Here is a 14,775-nt window from a genome sequence, read left to right on the forward strand (position 1 = left end):
TAAACAGCGAATATTTATACACGATTCGAATTAATGATGATATGCTATATGATATGTAGACAATGAAATGCAAACTCGCCCACCCCAACCCAAAAACATATCTAGTATCTGTAGTAACCGTTTCTGTTTGATTCTTATCTGAGGCTCTGAAGATATGTTTCTCTCTCCACTTCGAACACTTAACACTAAACAAATCAGTATGTTTAAACTATTCTATTTGATCGAACGACACTAGTTAAATTCCGTAGAAAGAATCAATTAAAACTCTATATATTTTTTTACTCAGATGTTTTTTACTACTATTAAACTATTCACTACAGCATATTTTGATATATTTATGTATATAACTATATAAGGAAAAGCCACCAAAGCGAACTTATTTATAAGACACATCTATGAGCTCAACAGCCGCGTCTTGTGTACCTTACACATCCCAACAAATCTCACAATACAATACCTCCGATGAAAACTGACCTGCTTTGATGCGCGAATTGTGTCCCGATGGATTTCAACGCACTCTCAAGATTTGGAAACTGATTTTGAAGTATCTACGCTGGAATACAATAATTGAAAAAGCTGTTTGTATACACACTAAACACGCTGCAGTAGTTCTTAATATAGATTCATTGAACAATATTTGATATTATCAGACAATTTAATTGATTTTGATTAAATGATAAATAATGGAAATCAATAAAATATTATTATGTATTCAAAAATTAGTGTTTTCCTTACGAAAATATATCTTTTTGCAGTCGTACAGCAACAGCGGTTACTTAATATGGAAAATAACTAAGGAAGCTTCCATGTCTTTAAAAATTTTTATATTATCTTTTTAATTTTTATGCACGTCATGGCAGTAGTTTTCAAAGGCAACACTTTTTATGACATAATGGTGTTGAATGGCAGAAAATTCGATCTTGAGCGGCTCCTATGTTGTAATTGAGTGGGGAGGAGCTTGTTTATATGGTCGTCTGCTGCGGAGGAATTCCTAAAGTGCTTCGGGGGCTCAGCTTACAAACAAAATCTTGTAAGCAAAGCGTAGACCGTCTTGAATGCTGGGTCAGCAGTGTTTCCCAGCCACAGCGCCTCGTCCGTCGCAGCCCTTGCTAGAACTGGATCGAAAGGAGCTGGCTCAGCGTTCTCGGGATCTCGAGTAGCCGTGGCTACAAGTATACACACGACGCATGCGCAGAGCTCGAGACTCCGCCGAGATCGCTCCTCCAGTGTGCCTTTAGTTTCAGTTGCTGTCGCGACCTTCCAAGTGGCGGAGCTGCAAAGTATCCCAGTTCCTCGCGAAGATATATATTTTTTTATGTTTCAATATTGAATGTGTTCAACTTTCAATTTGTTGTCCCAACGCAAAGGCTAATAGTTTTTCCAAGTAAGCGTGAATACACGTAGGTTCATTTACGCATGGACTTTAAATATTTTTAAAATAATCCCTAAAGCTAGTAAAATATGGAAACAATTGACATAGGTCGCGAAATTGTTGTGTATGCGTTTCCATGAGCAGATCCACATTAATAAAGGAATCGAATCAGCACACATTTAAACAATTTCTGAAAAGCCCGTTTATTGTGAAAGATTCTGAGGGAACAGTGGAATTTAAGATTCGGACTTGAGGATTGTAGTGGCATACCGGCTGTGCCTTAAGCTGTTGAGTACACAAAAATACATGTTTTATCAGTTTAAATACCAAGTGTGTATTCGAATAACAAAATTGTTCTAACTAAATGGTCTTAAAGCTACTCTTGTTTCTTAAATATGATCTAAGGATTATCCCTGTTCGGATAAAATCAGGTTTAAAAGTAAACAAAGTATTGGATACACTATCGGTTCACTAGGATTAGTGCTTATTCAAGTAGTTCAGATTCGAGTTTCCAGCTTATTATAAATTAAAAGTTATAACTAAGATACAGAGTTCAACTAACGGAGAGCTAAGACGATCAAGGAAAAACAAAAGGTATAACAAATCACAGAACAAACTGCAAATGAAATCAGGAATCTAGCGATGCCGTGGTCACGTCTCTAGAAGTGCGGCAGGCAGACCTTGCCGGCAAAGAGCTCGGAAACGACGGTGATCCACAGGGCCAGGACGAACATGATATAGGAAATGCCAATCTTAAATGTGTTTGGCAGCTGGTAGGCCTGTCCGCCGATCTCCTCTACGTGGAATCCCAGCGGGAAGACGACGGCCGCCATGCAGAACAGCACCATGGCCGTGAATCCCACCCAGCGGGCGTAGGGAATCACATTCCGGTTGCAGGAGGACGATGCCAGCAGGATCACGGTGGTGGTCACGCAGATGCAGCCCACAAAGATGCAGATCAGTGCAATCAGCCATTCCGGTTGCAGTTCGGGCGTGTAGCACACCTGGGGTCGGTTATATAGCGTCATGCAGGTCCACATCAGTCCCAATCGGATGTCACCTGCAAATATCCAACGATTTACATTTTATCTAGCACCTGGCGCTTCCGTGTTTGCTATGCCTACCCGTTCCCGACTCTGTGATGATCCAATCCGGCAGTGCCAGACTCACAATCGCGAACACATCGGCTGCCATGAAAAGCGTTGCACTAATTGTCGTTAGTTTGTCCATCCTGATCCGCAGTTTATGTTTTTATTCGCTTATTTATGTTTGGATTCGTCTTGCTTTTCTGCTGCCCTTAAAACACTAAAAAATACCATACGGCGATAGCATGTATATATTTATCGAAAGAACTAGTTACTGGAACTAGAAGTACCACCAGTTCACTGCTGGCGCGTAAATTTAAACTAGAACTTTACAACTTTTTCTGATCACTGTTGATGTAGAATTTCATGAAACCTGAATCGAAATCCCATACGAATGTTAAATATACTTGCAAGCAAATAACCAAATTATTAATAATATTTTCAAATCCTCATTTGAAATAGTAAATTCAGTGTAATGTTGCACACTGGATTGAAATATGAAATTTACCTAAGCGATATAGCAAGCCTTATAACGTTTTTGATAACTAAAACCATATTCAATGACCCATATTTCCTATTAACTGCTAATTAGAGGAGCAAGCTTATATTTTGGTAAGCGATCCAGTTTGGAGAATTAAATAACAAATTTATACTACTGCTATTATACTACTAAACTTTTAAGAGCGTTGCCTATTTAAAATGCGGAATTAAAAAGTGTTGAAACCCAATTTCGACAGAAAAAATCTATCTATCTTTCCAATAGGTAAAAAAGGACCTTCACAGCGAACCGTGATTGATTGCGAAGAATGTAGCCCAAGTAGATCGTAAGTACTCACAAAAGTGCATGGAGCTTCATGAGCCACTAATTTATCCATCTGCCATGCACTTGGATTAGAGACTGGCTGCTTTGTGAAAAAAATAAAGTTAACATTCCAATTATAAGTGAGGGATTTCAATGTGGCCACGTCACATTCACCTGGCCGCCGCTGACGTGTCCTTAGTGTACTTGGTTCGTCCAGGTTGACCCAGGTTATGCGGCTGGTCAGCGCGAAAAACGGGGTGGGTTCAGTTCAGGTGGATAAGTGGATTGTTGGCATAGGTGGCCAGTGGCTATATCTGCCCAGTGAAATCTATTGGGTGAACCGGCGGTGTATGCCCCATAATTGCCGCTCGGGAGCTTGTGGGTCTGGCTTTTTTATCGCCTGCGGGCCATGTAATTGTCGTATTATTATTAGCAAATTTCATTTGCATTCATTCACTTTTCCGATGTGCAACGCAACATTTGCGCGGTTCGGCTTTCCCCGCACTGGATTGGATTGGATTTCGGCGCGACATCGAGGAGCCCTAACCGCGAAACTCGATACCTCCACGAAATCCTGCGGAGAAGGGCCGGCCACTAATGGAGATTTGTTTGTTGATTAGTTCGATTCCTGTTTACAAATGGATCTAAATTATGCTGGGCTGTGATATCGGGACATTTGATTCATTTTCAAACATATCAAAGTGAAAGAGTAAGTGAGCACGCAGAGAAATTTTGTCGTTTTGGTATCTTATTAGCTTTCCTATTGCCACAACTTAAAAATATATATTTTGTTAAAAATATTCAAATTTAAGTAAAATGTAAGAACTATTTTCTGCACAACGTACAATTGTTTATCGCCATTTCGACATATTTTAATGTAATACACTTATTTATTATTACTGCGATAGGTATATTTTAGGGGTACTATGTACAATTTTTGTTTAACCCACACGATTTTTGAGGACAGTAATTCGTAGCCCCTGCCATGCTTACTAATTTTACTCCCATTGTTCTATTTACAGTGAACAAGTTTGGTCGAAAGTCAATTAGAGCCAACTCCGCGCAATCGGAAAGCCTAAACCAGCCATCCTACACCACAGGCAAACAATAACTACGCTTTTGTATACAATTTTCAATTATATTAAAGGAAAGGGAAGGTGGCCCGCTGGCAGTTCTTAGCACGACATGGTCGTGTCCAAATCAGAATCCGAGTTTCTGTCTGTGTCCGAGCCACAACCTATGAGTAAGCACCAGGCAGCTATCGCCGGGTAAGGTTAATAACTATGAAGCATCGTTCTGGCGCAGTAATACCACTAATGGGTTTTTTCTACACAGAAATCTAGAAACTTTGCTTAGTACCCATGCAGATGAAGAGGACTCTGAGCTGAGCCCTGAAAGCGAAGGAAATCCAGAAGGTGCCAACCAAGAAGTCGATGGTCCAGATAACGCAGAACATCTGAAGGTCAATCAAGCAGACTTCAGAAGTCCTGCAAAGGAAGACACAAGCAGACCTCTTGTCCTCGAGGAAAGACACTCGCTGTCCATGTAAGCCCCACCAAATTTGTCTGCACAACTCGATTTAATGGCACTTTCCCAAACCCAGAGCTGAAACAAAAAAGCGGAGGGAGAGTGTGTTTTCCAACAAACTACTCTTCATACCCAAGGAACTCGCGCGCAGTGAACTTCAACAGCGCACCAGGACACTAAATAGCTGCGCCAAAAATCGGGAATACCATCTGCGAATGCTGAAGTTTCCGGTGGGTTCGGGTCGTCCTCGGTACGTGGCTAAGAAAATGAAGGAGGCATGTCACCCGAGATCCAGAGAATGCGGCAATGATCCCGAAACTAGCGGCATCAAGCACAACGAATTCCTTGATGAGCCGCCAGAAGTCTTTCAAAGCTCAAGGGAGGTGCCCCTAAACATGCCCGACTTGGAAGCCGAAAATAAGGAAAGGGACCAACTATGCGATGATGAGGAAATGAATATCATGCTGTACGACTTTGTGAAGAAGGAAGTTGAGTCTGACGCGGATTCGGAAAAGCTAAACCGGAAAATCCTCCAGAGCCAGCGTGAAAGTGTTATACGAACTAGCAGCACGAAACGCCAGCACTATCCCTATTTTTCCTGGCACAATCCAGATCGGCAGTATGAGGATTTGAAGGTGGAGATTGGGGAGCCATGGCAAAGGGAGCCGGAAATCGAAGTGGGCTGCGGTGCGGAGAATCGTTTACATCTCGCCGAGTGCAAGACGGAAGTGGAGGAGGAAGTGGACGAGGACGCGGAAGCGGACGAAGAGGTGGAGGAGCAAGCGAAGCATGCCCAAGGCTTGGTAAAACCTGAACAGTTTAAGCCACCATCGGAAGAGGAGCCTCGGTCACTTCAGTTACCTCAACAACCACAAGCAGTCGGCTGCTTTTACTCTTCCACGCGGAACCAGTTAACCCACGACGCTCCAAGCGAAGTTGCTGAAGTGCCTGTGCAACCCCTGGCTCCCGAGAGATCGGGATCCGCTGAGGATTGTGGACAAACGGCACTACGTCAGCAGCTAATTCATCACATTGTGCAACCGAATGTCTGCAACGAGGCAGCATACCAATCCATCTCTTGCAACAATAACGCCGTTGATCGAGTGAATCAGAATCTGAGACCACAGCCGATGTTGGAGTCTTCTGGGACCCATGAGGCGTCTCTCCAATGGCATCCCCAAAACGCTGAGAGCTACTCGAGTCCAAATCAGGTATTCCACAATCAGCAGCTTCACGTCCAAAATCAACAATACCTGCAACATCAATTCAAACTGCCAGCAAGTCAGCAGCAACATGAAGCGATTTTCCAGCAGCAGCAGCAAGCAGCGGAAGATAAGCTGCAGCAGTTGAGGACCCTGTATCAGCGGATCAAGAGCCGCGAGAAGGAGCAAGTGCATCATCTGAGCAAGTCCTTGAAGAAGATCCTGGACGAGCGCCTGACCTGCGAGCGAAAGCATGCGGAGGAGAAGCGCTTGTATTCGCTCAAAATGGAGAAATTCAAGGCACTGGAGGAGAAGCTCAAGCTGGACAGGGAGCAACTGCAGCGCCAACTGAAGTCCGATCTGAGAACTCTGGAGCTGAGAATGGCTGACCAGCAGCGCCAGCTGGAGGAGAAGGCTTTGGCCTGGACCTGGCAGCACCATCAGCAGCAGCAGCAACACTTGCAGCGGCAACATTTGCTGATGCAACAGCAACAGCAACCGCAACCGCAGCAGCAGCAGCACTTTGTGCATCAAGAATCCCATATAAACCCGGAGGCCTATATGATGCGGCAACACTCCTTCCTGTGCGATCCATCGTACATATACTCAACTGCCTATCAGGAGTCAGTGGTGTATCAGCAGCGCATCCAAGCCTACCATGAGGAGCAGAACTACCATGCGGCAGAGTCGCGCACCACAGCAATTGAGCTGCAGAGAAGAGTGCTCCTTCCGCCGCCTCCATATTGCCAACCCAGCAGCAGGACCTGCACTGAAGTTGTCGGGGTCGGATCCGTATCGTCGCCAAGTGAGAAGTTCCTTGCCACCAGCTTCACAGATCCTGCCCGGCCACAGGAACCCGCAGTCCCAGCCCCTGGAGCCCAGAAACGACCACTTCGGAATATCCTCTGTCATGAACAACTACGTGGCTAACTTTATGAACGATCGATAATTACTTTTAACTGCAATTAATTGTGTAAAGTATGTTACTTGTGATATAAGTGAGAACTACTATTCTATATTCATCCTATAACAAAATCACTTTCTTCGTATGCGTAAGTTTTTTATTTATCATGAAACTTGTTTGAGCAGATGTAAAATTATTATAAGCTAATAAATGAAAAACCCCCTAAATTTAATTAAATTAAATTACAATTCTTGGCAGCTAATAGCATATTTTGCACTATTGTGGGTTTAAATATGAAACCTCCAAATATTCATAAATTTGAATTAAGAAATAATGGCCAGCTACTGTTAAAGTCTTGGAATTTTATTACACTTTCTTCTTTTACGGGGTGTGGCTTTTGGCCCCCGCCCTAATTCAATGCCTTCGTTACCGACCATCTCTTGGAGGATTTCTCACCAAGCCGGGATGCCAGAAGCAGTTGGAGCAGTTGCAGCGCGGACAGTGCCAGCAGTTTCCGCACTTCATGCACACGTTGCCGGTCACGTGCTGGGGGGCCGCGGAGCAGGGGGAAGGAGCTGGTATGGACGCACCACTGTCCCACAGATCCTTGTTCCGGAGGCAGGACCGACTGCGCTTCGGACTGGCCGAACGCGCTCTGGGCAGCCCGGCGGCGGAGGCAGATGTGGCTGGTGGTGGGGCTGGGGACGCAGATGGTGGTTGTGGTGGTGAGGGGGCGCAAGGAGCTGCCGGCGGACAAGGAGGCTCTCTCTTCGCAGAACCGGCATCTGGCTGATCTAGAAACCGAACCGTGGGCGCATATAGCTGGAAGGCCAGAGGCTGAGGCATCTGCAGCTCACAACAGGACCTCTCCCGTTCCTTTCGCAATTCGGCCAGCAGGCGGTTGAAGGACAGGTCATACTGCACCAGTTGCTGCATCGGCAGCTGCGAGTCCTGGGCGGGATTCGTCAGCAGCTGCTGCTGCGGCAAGTGCTGCGGTTGGGCCAGCGGAACCAGGTTCCAGGATGGCGGAACTGGCATCAGGCTGCACAAATAAACGGGCTGACTGGAGCCACCATTAAAACTGGGTGGTGCCAGGCCAAAGATCTGCGGCATCACTGCTAGTGGCCCATCCTGTCGATGGGATCTCCATGGTTTTGGCTGCGAATCGTACACAGCGCAGGGTCCTCCGTTTGGACAGCACTGGCCATGAAAGCTGCAAGCAGAGGGCTGGACGGGATTTGGAATTGAGGTGGGATATGGATGGGCACTAGGACTAGCTGTTCCTGGCTGGCCGAACCCATCCAAGGCGCCGCCTCCATTGAACTGCGTGCAGCTCGAGCAGATCATATGATTCTTGTATTCATCCAAATGGAAGGAATTGGGCAGTGGCACATTGCAGTCAATGCTAGAGAGGGTAAAAGGGTGCATTTCAATGATAAATGATTTTAAAGAGTTAAGTTTTGTAACTAAAAATTGAGTTATCCTACAGCGAATATTGTTTAAGTGCTTAACACACATTTTTAAGTGATCTACAGTCTCACAGGTAGTAAAGATATTATTTAGTCCAATCATGTAGCTATATTTTTGAGATATACTTGTATGATAGCCCACCTCAGACCCTCTGGACACTCGGTGACCAGGCACATGCCCAGGCGCGGTGGCTCCACTTCCGACTTGGAGGACGCGTTGTTGGTCGACAGTGGAGCGTAGGACATGGTGAACTGATGCTGGGAGTTTCCCTGCGGTTGCAAGCCATTTCCGTTTCCGTTTCCGCTTCCGTTTCCATTGGCGATCAGCTTTCCCGACGAGGTTGCATTGCATCCGTGCTCACAGCTCTCCGTGCAGAACATCTTCAACTCCTCACCACCCGAAGAGGCCAACTCCCGGAAATTACAATTTTGTGCATGTTAAGGCACAAAAGGTGTAGAAGTGTTTGACAACTAAAGCTGAGAGCTACTGATTGACTCCAAACTTGCTTTTCCTGTGCATTACTTGATTCATATAAAAAAAAACAATCTTCATATTTTCATAAGCCTTGGTTATTATTATCACGGTTGTAAAGTCTTGTGCACCAAGAACATTTTGGTTACTCCATAAGCATTAAAGGCATCCCAGTATCAGCGATCAGCTCGGCTTAAAGTTATTTCAAACTTGACAAGTTGGATCTATCGCCCGAAATACCTTCAGAAATGCTTTAGGACACATAAACCCCACCCCAACCGGAAAATACATCAAAATTCAGAGAAATGGAGGCCCAGGGCGAGAATGAATCATCGGGCCAAGCGGCCAAACCAAATGACGAAACGGTAGGCAAGTGCTGTTTTATGATAACCGTGGGAAGTGATGGACTCATCGAGATCAGCTCACTTAATCATGAAGGCAAGAAGCCCCAAAGCGCAAAAGACAGTAGTAACTCGCCACTGACGAATGCGTCCACGGCGGCCAAGGAACAGTGCATAGCTGTGCTAAAAGGGGATTCAAATGACATCGATGATGATTCAACTAAAAGCCTGGAGAAGAGCCAGAATGCAAAGTCCATAGAGGAGATCCAGAAAACCGGAACTTTGCCGCCTTTCGTGAAGATCTGCAACAAAGATCTGGCAAATAGGCCTTCCTTCGTGGTGCTCGAGGATGCCTCGGCTAGGAGCAGGATTAAACAGGACATGGAACAGTCGAAAGAAGAGCACTCTGTAAAGTGCCAGGCTCAGCAGACCTCGGTGTCCTACTCCATTTCGAGCACAGGATCTCAGACTGATAAAGCTTTTCCGCAATATCCCACCAGCAACAACGGCACCCAGAAAGGTAATATATCACTACTCCTGTTATGGAATTCCTTGAAATTCCTGACCATATACGTGGCTGTGTTTTTATGTTCTTATTTCTTTGTGTTCCTAGGCTGTACTGTACCACCCGCTCGGATTTCATCCCTGCAAGCTGCAGCCCAGGTCCGCCAAAAACTATCAAGTTTGAGTCGCGAGCAAACGCATCCGCATCCGCAGCCACAACACCACTTGTCCTTGCTGCAGCATCAGAAACTGCAGCAGCACGTGTTGCAGCAGCAGCAGCAGCAGCCGCATCAGCACATGCAGCAACATTTGGCACTGCACCAACAGTCGAACCTGCAGGTTCAACAGACCAGCAACTCCCCATATGTGACCATCAGTTTTCTGCCCATGAGCCAGACGGGTGCAACATCGGTGTATCCTGGCCAGCAGTTCCTGTGTGCCACGCCGAGCAACATGTCCGGCTGCTCCTGCTGCACGTGCAGCAGTTGCTGTCCGTCAAGGACAACCCAAGTCTGTCCAATGCAGATGGGCAATCAGTACCAAAGTCCAGCCCACGGAAGCAACTGCTGCATGCTGAGGCCAGAGAGCTTCGCAAAGGGCTGCTGCAATGGTGCCACATCCTGCTGTCCCTTGTCGAGTAGGGAATCGCATCCTGCTATGGGATTCGGTGGTCAGATCAGTCAGCACACGGTGCACCCGGTTCTCGGAACCACTTGTGCGCTGCAGCAACAGCAGCCAAGTATTCCGATTTCGGGAGGATTCTATCCCTGTTGCTCCTGCCAGTCCCTGTGCAACCAGTGCTCCCAATGCAGGATGCACGCGCATCCCTGTTGCCACTGCCTGGGATTCTTCAACAACCAACAGGTGTTCCAGTCGCAGCAGCAGCAGCAGCAGCAACAAGCCCAAAGCGCCTGCTGCCCCTTGAAACCAAGCCAGCGACGCAACTACCCATCCAAGGAAAAGGCCCAGAGGCCCAGCGAAAGATCTCCCAATCAGGACGGAATAAAGCATACATTCTACAAGAAGTCCCAGGCTCAGGAGAAGCCCCTGGATGCCCAACACATTGAAGCCACCAGCAAGAGGACGCCAATGCCCAGATCCGTTGGCGGTGCAGCATCTGTGAGTACCAGTCCCGGCCCAACCTCCCTGTATGTGGCTCGGTTTGGCAGGACTTGCTTGATCCTGAGACCCACCAGCAACGCCCTCATGCCACGCCTCTTGACCAGGCGCATCAGTCGCTACACCTCCGTGATAGCCTGGCCAGCAAAAAGTGTGAAGCCTAAATAGACATTGGACCATAGGCACAAACTAGGCAACATAATCAAAGCATTGACACGTAAATTTTGAATATAATTAAAAATAGCACAGTATTTTGAGTCTGCAATATCTCATATATCTATATTTATAGTTCCGACTTCGTTTCACTACTTAAAATGTACTTGGCTAGAGTCAGATCGTAGCTCGAGTCAATTTCCAAGCTGTCTTTGGCAGCGATTTCCACAATGGAGCACCTACTATTTTGCAGTAACCCACTGTCCACCAGCTTCCTCCTCGAGAAGTAAAACATTCCTGTTTCCACAATATCGCCCTGCCAATCCTGGCGTCTTGGCCTGGCACTTAAGTTAAATTCCGCTGGCATCAATTCCCCATCGACTACTTTCCAACGCAAGTAATGTGATCTGAAATATGTATGTTCGTATCTGAATGCTAAAAACCCACATTTTGCACAAGGAACTGTGTACCTCTTGGCGGCAAAAACGCAGTCATGTGACTCGAATTTCCGAACTGCCTCTTGAATGTACTTGGTTTTCAGGAACACGGAGGTGCATTGAAACAGGGCGAAGTCTTGAATACTCCTATGAACATCCAGAAACTCTGAAATGGCGTGGAGTGAGGGGGTATCGTCTCTGGCGAATTTCTCAGGACGACGATGTACTGTGGCTCCATCTGAAGTGTTTAAAAAGCTGGAGGCTAGCTTCTCAACAATGTATCAATGTAGTTAATACCCACACTTTTGCGCTTCGATGGCGATTCTCTTGTCGTCTGTGGAAACCCAGATATGTTGAAAGCAAGTCGAATTTTTGATGGTCATAATTGTGCGGGCCAAAAGAGATGAGCCACCAGCTTCAGCCAGGTTTTTCAACTTGATGCCTTTGCTCCCGCCCCTTGCCAAAATTAATGCGTGAATATCATTACTCAGGCTGAAAGAAAAGCATTTAACCAAGGTCCTAACGAATCTACATTTCACTCACCAGTCGTCCGTGCAGCCAGTATCAAAAAGAAAAACTAGGCAAATAAGAAAAGTCGCCGCTCTCAGTTTTATCATTGCGCTGTGCTTCTGTTCAGGTCGAAATAAAAATAAAAAGAAAAATCGTGGCTCCCATATGGGATCTTTTTGTAAGGGTGAGCCAGTGCGTATTAACTATATGAAATGTAAAATATTATAAAAAACAGGAATATTTATAATGTGTTTCATGGCCTCATCTCACCTTTTTCTATTTTCAGTTCTTTTGTGCCTTGTTTTACATGTTTAATTCAGAGCATTAGCACTTAGTTTGCGACTAGTCCACTCTAAAATGTACTTTCTCTAATTCAAGCACACACAATAGCCCAATTTACCCTATTATGTGTTATTAGGGCTTGTATTTGTGATTTATGCAAATACACACGTTACGGGGACTTTGGACTGCTCTGCTTTTCGTTCATGGAGGTCAGTTTATACTTTATACTTTTATCTGCTGAGATCGAATATTTAACAGTTTTTGACTCGGACGGTTTCAAGGAATAGCCAATAATTTTCTTCGAAGATGTGACAGCCTAGGAATTGCTGATGAAATGGTACGAGTATATGAAGTAAAGTTTAATTGCTGATTTTAGGTAGACTTTAACAATACCAAAGTCGCATGTTTTAAAGAACTAATAAAACAACGTTGTCTATAAGGTTTATTTATTGCACAGTTTTTATTTTAAGCTTTACAATATAAATAAGTTTTTTAATTTATTCACTTTGCTAAAAATGAAGTAAATAACCTTAAAAATACCATGTGTTGAGAGGTAAGTTGTGTTAATATATATAAATAGGCATATATAACAATATATTAACAGAAATTACGCATGTAAGAAAATATACAATATTCGTTTTCTTGAAAGCTGTCAACGAGCGTAATCGAGCCCACTTTATAAGGCAGATACAGAGTTTTGAGATGCGCAGATATGCAAACGCTTACTGACTGACTATACGTACGAGTATGGATCTTTTGAAACTGGTTCCCCTTTATATAACTACGAGTGCTCATCTCAGCGACGGTTCTATGGGTACATTTAGGCGCGCTTACTAAAGGACACTGGCATACCTTTGGTTAATGTATGCCTTGGTGTGGTAATTATAAGTTCTTATCGAGGCCGCCAGTGTCTGAATTAGTTGTTTGTCCCTCTTTGCTGGTGCATAGGAGTCAATGTCACCGACACTGAAGATACGAGTAAGTAAAAAGTAAATAGTAAGTAAAAGTTAAAAACTAGTTACAAAAAACCCATTTGGTAGCTACTCCACCTGATATTTCGTGTGCGCAGGACACGCTCCGCCCACGTCTGGGGTCTTGGTATTTCCCGAGCCACTCCAGTTTGTTTTTTGTCGATATAGTCAATTACATCATCGTAATAGTTGGTTCTGTAGTTGTACATATATTTGTATTGCAGAAATTTCGGCCTGAAAAAGTGCGGATTGCATAAGATGCAGTACAGTGACAGTTGGACAGCACAATCCAGCAGGATTGTAGTACCAACCTGACCCAGTGGCGGTAGAGCTGCACCGGTTTCCTATATCCATCATCTTCTGGCGGAGGCGGCGGTGCTTTTATTTCTTCTACCTCTTCCGGAGCAACCTCCTCGTTGGCCGGAGTGCCAGCCACGACGCTATCAGCCTTGTGATCGGATGCCACACTCGGTGCTTTTGAGGGCGGAGCCGGAGTGCCCGACTGAGTGGATGCCGCCTTCTCCGCCTTCTCCTCCTCGCCGCCGTCGTCGAAACCCCATGGATCTTCTTCGTCTGCCATATTACTGAAACGGAAATCGTTCAATATCAATATATCATTCATATACACGGTCCCTCAAGGAAAGCACTTTCAATATTCGATATCTAGGGACATTTAGTCAGATACAACCCATCTTTATCGCAATGGAATTTTTTTAATTATTTCCAAAATGTTCTTATTTGTAAGAATGTTGTAATTATTTCTTCTTTTGTTCATTGAACGTTGCATAACATTGCAACACAACCTAAATTGTTCTTAGATAAAGCCGTTTTCCGTAGGTGATTAGAAATGTTTGGAATTCAGGGCGCCCAAATAGCTGGCGTTCTTAGACGTTTCGAATTCAGGACGATTTAAATGGTTCAATGCATTATAGTCTATATATAACACGTTACATCATTCGTCGTTTGAATTGTAGATTTATAGATTTATCTTTTAAGAGGGGTCAACCACTTAAATCACTGATATATTTCCAAAGGACTCTCTATCATAGACTTATCATAAGCGGGCAAGGGATTCACGTTGATTTTCTCCCACCTAGAACTAGGATATTGGGTCCACTAGAAAATCAAGCGACCATACCTTTACTATAGTGTTTATACTGATATAAAAGAAAAAAGACTAAATGATCGAACTGCTGCTCGAAACAAATGCACTTAGAAAACTTAATCTAAATATATCGAGAAGCAGAATCTATATACAAAGGTTGGCATGTGTACTCACATACTAAATTTAATTGGCCGAAACGCTATTAACACCTATGTACTAAATAGTTTCACATTTCAACCAGAAGTTCCGGATCAATGGAGATTTTAGTAAGCAGATTCAAATTCTATTAAAGTTGGACTTGATCTACTTCAATTGGGTATTACTTTAGTATAGTTATAAGAGTCGTCTTTATATTCCAGAAATTTCCAAATGGTCCCAAGCATAATAATCTTATTTGATAAATACATACATAAAAAATCCACAAAACCATTATAAAGTTTAAGATTTTACTTAATCAAAAACCAGTACTTTGTAATTTTGTTATTTTAACAAGACATTTAACAAGAAATTAAGCTAATAG

At 44.4% G+C, this 14,775-nt stretch overlaps 7 protein-coding genes across 9 annotated transcripts in view; 3 read left to right on the top strand and 4 right to left on the bottom strand.

Moving 5' to 3' along the window:
• LOC6545709 (adenylate cyclase type 2) overlaps positions 1-281 on the top strand; it is a 38,359-nt gene extending 38,078 nt beyond the window's left edge. For both annotated transcript variants that reach the window (XM_015158609.2, XM_001973373.3), the window contains one exon: positions 1-281. This exon is cut by the window's left edge and continues 412 nt beyond it. The gene's annotated coding sequence lies outside the window, so the exon portion shown is untranslated.
• Positions 282-1,686: 1,405 nt separating this feature from the next.
• On the bottom strand, positions 1,687-2,697 carry LOC6545712 (uncharacterized protein C16orf52 homolog A). The gene is made up of 2 exons (XM_001973376.3): positions 2,497-2,697; positions 1,687-2,432 (listed from the first exon to the last, which is right to left on the bottom strand). Exons 1-2 carry the CDS (start codon positions 2,600-2,602, stop codon positions 2,032-2,034), a joined length of 507 nt encoding a protein of 168 aa, XP_001973412.1. The 5' UTR covers positions 2,603-2,697; the 3' UTR covers positions 1,687-2,031.
• Positions 2,698-4,327: 1,630 nt separating this feature from the next.
• On the top strand, positions 4,328-7,035 carry LOC6545713 (trichohyalin). Its single transcript, XM_001973377.3, is given in 4 exon segments — positions 4,328-4,527; positions 4,595-4,804; positions 4,863-6,764; positions 6,766-7,035. Coding segments are annotated over 4 exon segments (2,367 nt in total). The 5' UTR covers positions 4,328-4,444; the 3' UTR covers positions 6,938-7,035.
• Positions 7,036-7,244: 209 nt separating this feature from the next.
• Positions 7,245-8,837, bottom strand: LOC6545714 (extensin). The gene is made up of 2 exons (XM_001973378.3): positions 8,504-8,837; positions 7,245-8,297 (listed from the first exon to the last, which is right to left on the bottom strand). The coding sequence occupies exons 1-2, from the start codon at positions 8,740-8,742 to the stop codon at positions 7,319-7,321; spliced, it is 1,218 nt and encodes a 405-aa protein (XP_001973414.1). The 5' UTR covers positions 8,743-8,837; the 3' UTR covers positions 7,245-7,318.
• A 231-nt stretch (positions 8,838-9,068) lies between these two features.
• On the top strand, positions 9,069-10,971 carry LOC6545779. The gene is made up of 2 exons (XM_026976923.1): positions 9,069-9,694; positions 9,788-10,971. Exons 1-2 carry the CDS (start codon positions 9,139-9,141, stop codon positions 10,963-10,965), a joined length of 1,734 nt encoding a protein of 577 aa, XP_026832724.1. The 5' UTR covers positions 9,069-9,138; the 3' UTR covers positions 10,966-10,971.
• An 89-nt stretch (positions 10,972-11,060) lies between these two features.
• On the bottom strand, positions 11,061-12,046 carry LOC6545780 (N-acylneuraminate cytidylyltransferase A). The gene is made up of 4 exons (XM_001973380.3): positions 11,931-12,046; positions 11,689-11,879; positions 11,421-11,625; positions 11,061-11,357 (listed from the first exon to the last, which is right to left on the bottom strand). The coding sequence occupies exons 1-4, from the start codon at positions 12,002-12,004 to the stop codon at positions 11,081-11,083; spliced, it is 747 nt and encodes a 248-aa protein (XP_001973416.2). The 5' UTR covers positions 12,005-12,046; the 3' UTR covers positions 11,061-11,080.
• Positions 12,047-12,617: 571 nt separating this feature from the next.
• On the bottom strand, positions 12,618-14,462 carry LOC6545781 (flightin). Of its 2 annotated transcripts, XM_026977086.1 has the most exons (4): positions 14,289-14,462; positions 13,462-13,734; positions 13,229-13,384; positions 12,618-13,145 (listed from the first exon to the last, which is right to left on the bottom strand). In XM_026977086.1, the coding sequence occupies exons 2-4, from the start codon at positions 13,728-13,730 to the stop codon at positions 13,013-13,015; spliced, it is 558 nt and encodes a 185-aa protein (XP_026832887.1). In that variant the 5' UTR covers positions 13,731-13,734; positions 14,289-14,462; the 3' UTR covers positions 12,618-13,012. The 2 variants fall into 2 exon arrangements, with proteins under 2 accessions (XP_026832887.1, XP_001973417.2); XM_001973381.3 differs by lacking the exon at positions 14,289-14,462 and having other exon boundaries at positions 12,714-13,145; positions 13,462-13,841.
• Between the last annotated feature and the right edge of the window lie 313 nt (positions 14,463-14,775).

The sequence above is a fragment of the Drosophila erecta genome, unplaced genomic scaffold, assembly GCF_003286155.1.
Source record: "Drosophila erecta strain 14021-0224.00,06,07 unplaced genomic scaffold, DereRS2 tig00000021-arrow-pilon, whole genome shotgun sequence".
Classification (NCBI taxonomy): Eukaryota; Metazoa; Arthropoda; class Insecta; order Diptera; family Drosophilidae; genus Drosophila; species Drosophila erecta.

What these genes read in the sequence shown, in the direction of transcription:
- LOC6545714 (XM_001973378.3), bottom strand. Translation starts at nt 8,742, where the DNA reads ATGTTCTGCACGGAGAGCTGTGAGCACGGATGCAATGCAACCTCGTCG. An exon ending in GAGTGTCCAGAGGGTCTGAG is followed by an intron (nt 8,298 to 8,503) that starts GTGGGCTATCAT and finishes TACCCTCTCTAG; the next exon opens with CATTGACTGCAATGTGCCAC.
- LOC6545779 (XM_026976923.1), top strand. Translation starts at nt 9,139, where the DNA reads ATGGAGGCCCAGGGCGAGAATGAATCATCGGGCCAAGCGGCCAAACCA. An exon ending in CAACAACGGCACCCAGAAAG is followed by an intron (nt 9,695 to 9,787) that starts GTAATATATCAC and finishes TTGTGTTCCTAG; the next exon opens with GCTGTACTGTACCACCCGCT.
- LOC6545712 (XM_001973376.3), bottom strand. Translation starts at nt 2,602, where the DNA reads ATGGACAAACTAACGACAATTAGTGCAACGCTTTTCATGGCAGCCGAT. An exon ending in CATCACAGAGTCGGGAACGG is followed by an intron (nt 2,433 to 2,496) that starts GTAGGCATAGCA and finishes GGATATTTGCAG; the next exon opens with GTGACATCCGATTGGGACTG.
- LOC6545780 (XM_001973380.3), bottom strand. Translation starts at nt 12,004, where the DNA reads ATGATAAAACTGAGAGCGGCGACTTTTCTTATTTGCCTAGTTTTTCTT. An exon ending in ACTGGCTGCACGGACGACTG is followed by an intron (nt 11,880 to 11,930) that starts GTGAGTGAAATG and finishes CTTTTCTTTCAG; the next exon opens with CCTGAGTAATGATATTCACG. An exon ending in TGCGTTTTTGCCGCCAAGAG is followed by an intron (nt 11,358 to 11,420) that starts GTACACAGTTCC and finishes TACATATTTCAG; the next exon opens with ATCACATTACTTGCGTTGGA.
- LOC6545781 (XM_001973381.3), bottom strand. Translation starts at nt 13,772, where the DNA reads ATGAATGATATATTGATATTGAACGATTTCCGTTTCAGTAATATGGCA. An exon ending in CTCTACCGCCACTGGGTCAG is followed by an intron (nt 13,385 to 13,461) that starts GTTGGTACTACA and finishes GCACTTTTTCAG; the next exon opens with GCCGAAATTTCTGCAATACA. An exon ending in CTGCGCACACGAAATATCAG is followed by an intron (nt 13,146 to 13,228) that starts GTGGAGTAGCTA and finishes TCGTATCTTCAG; the next exon opens with TGTCGGTGACATTGACTCCT.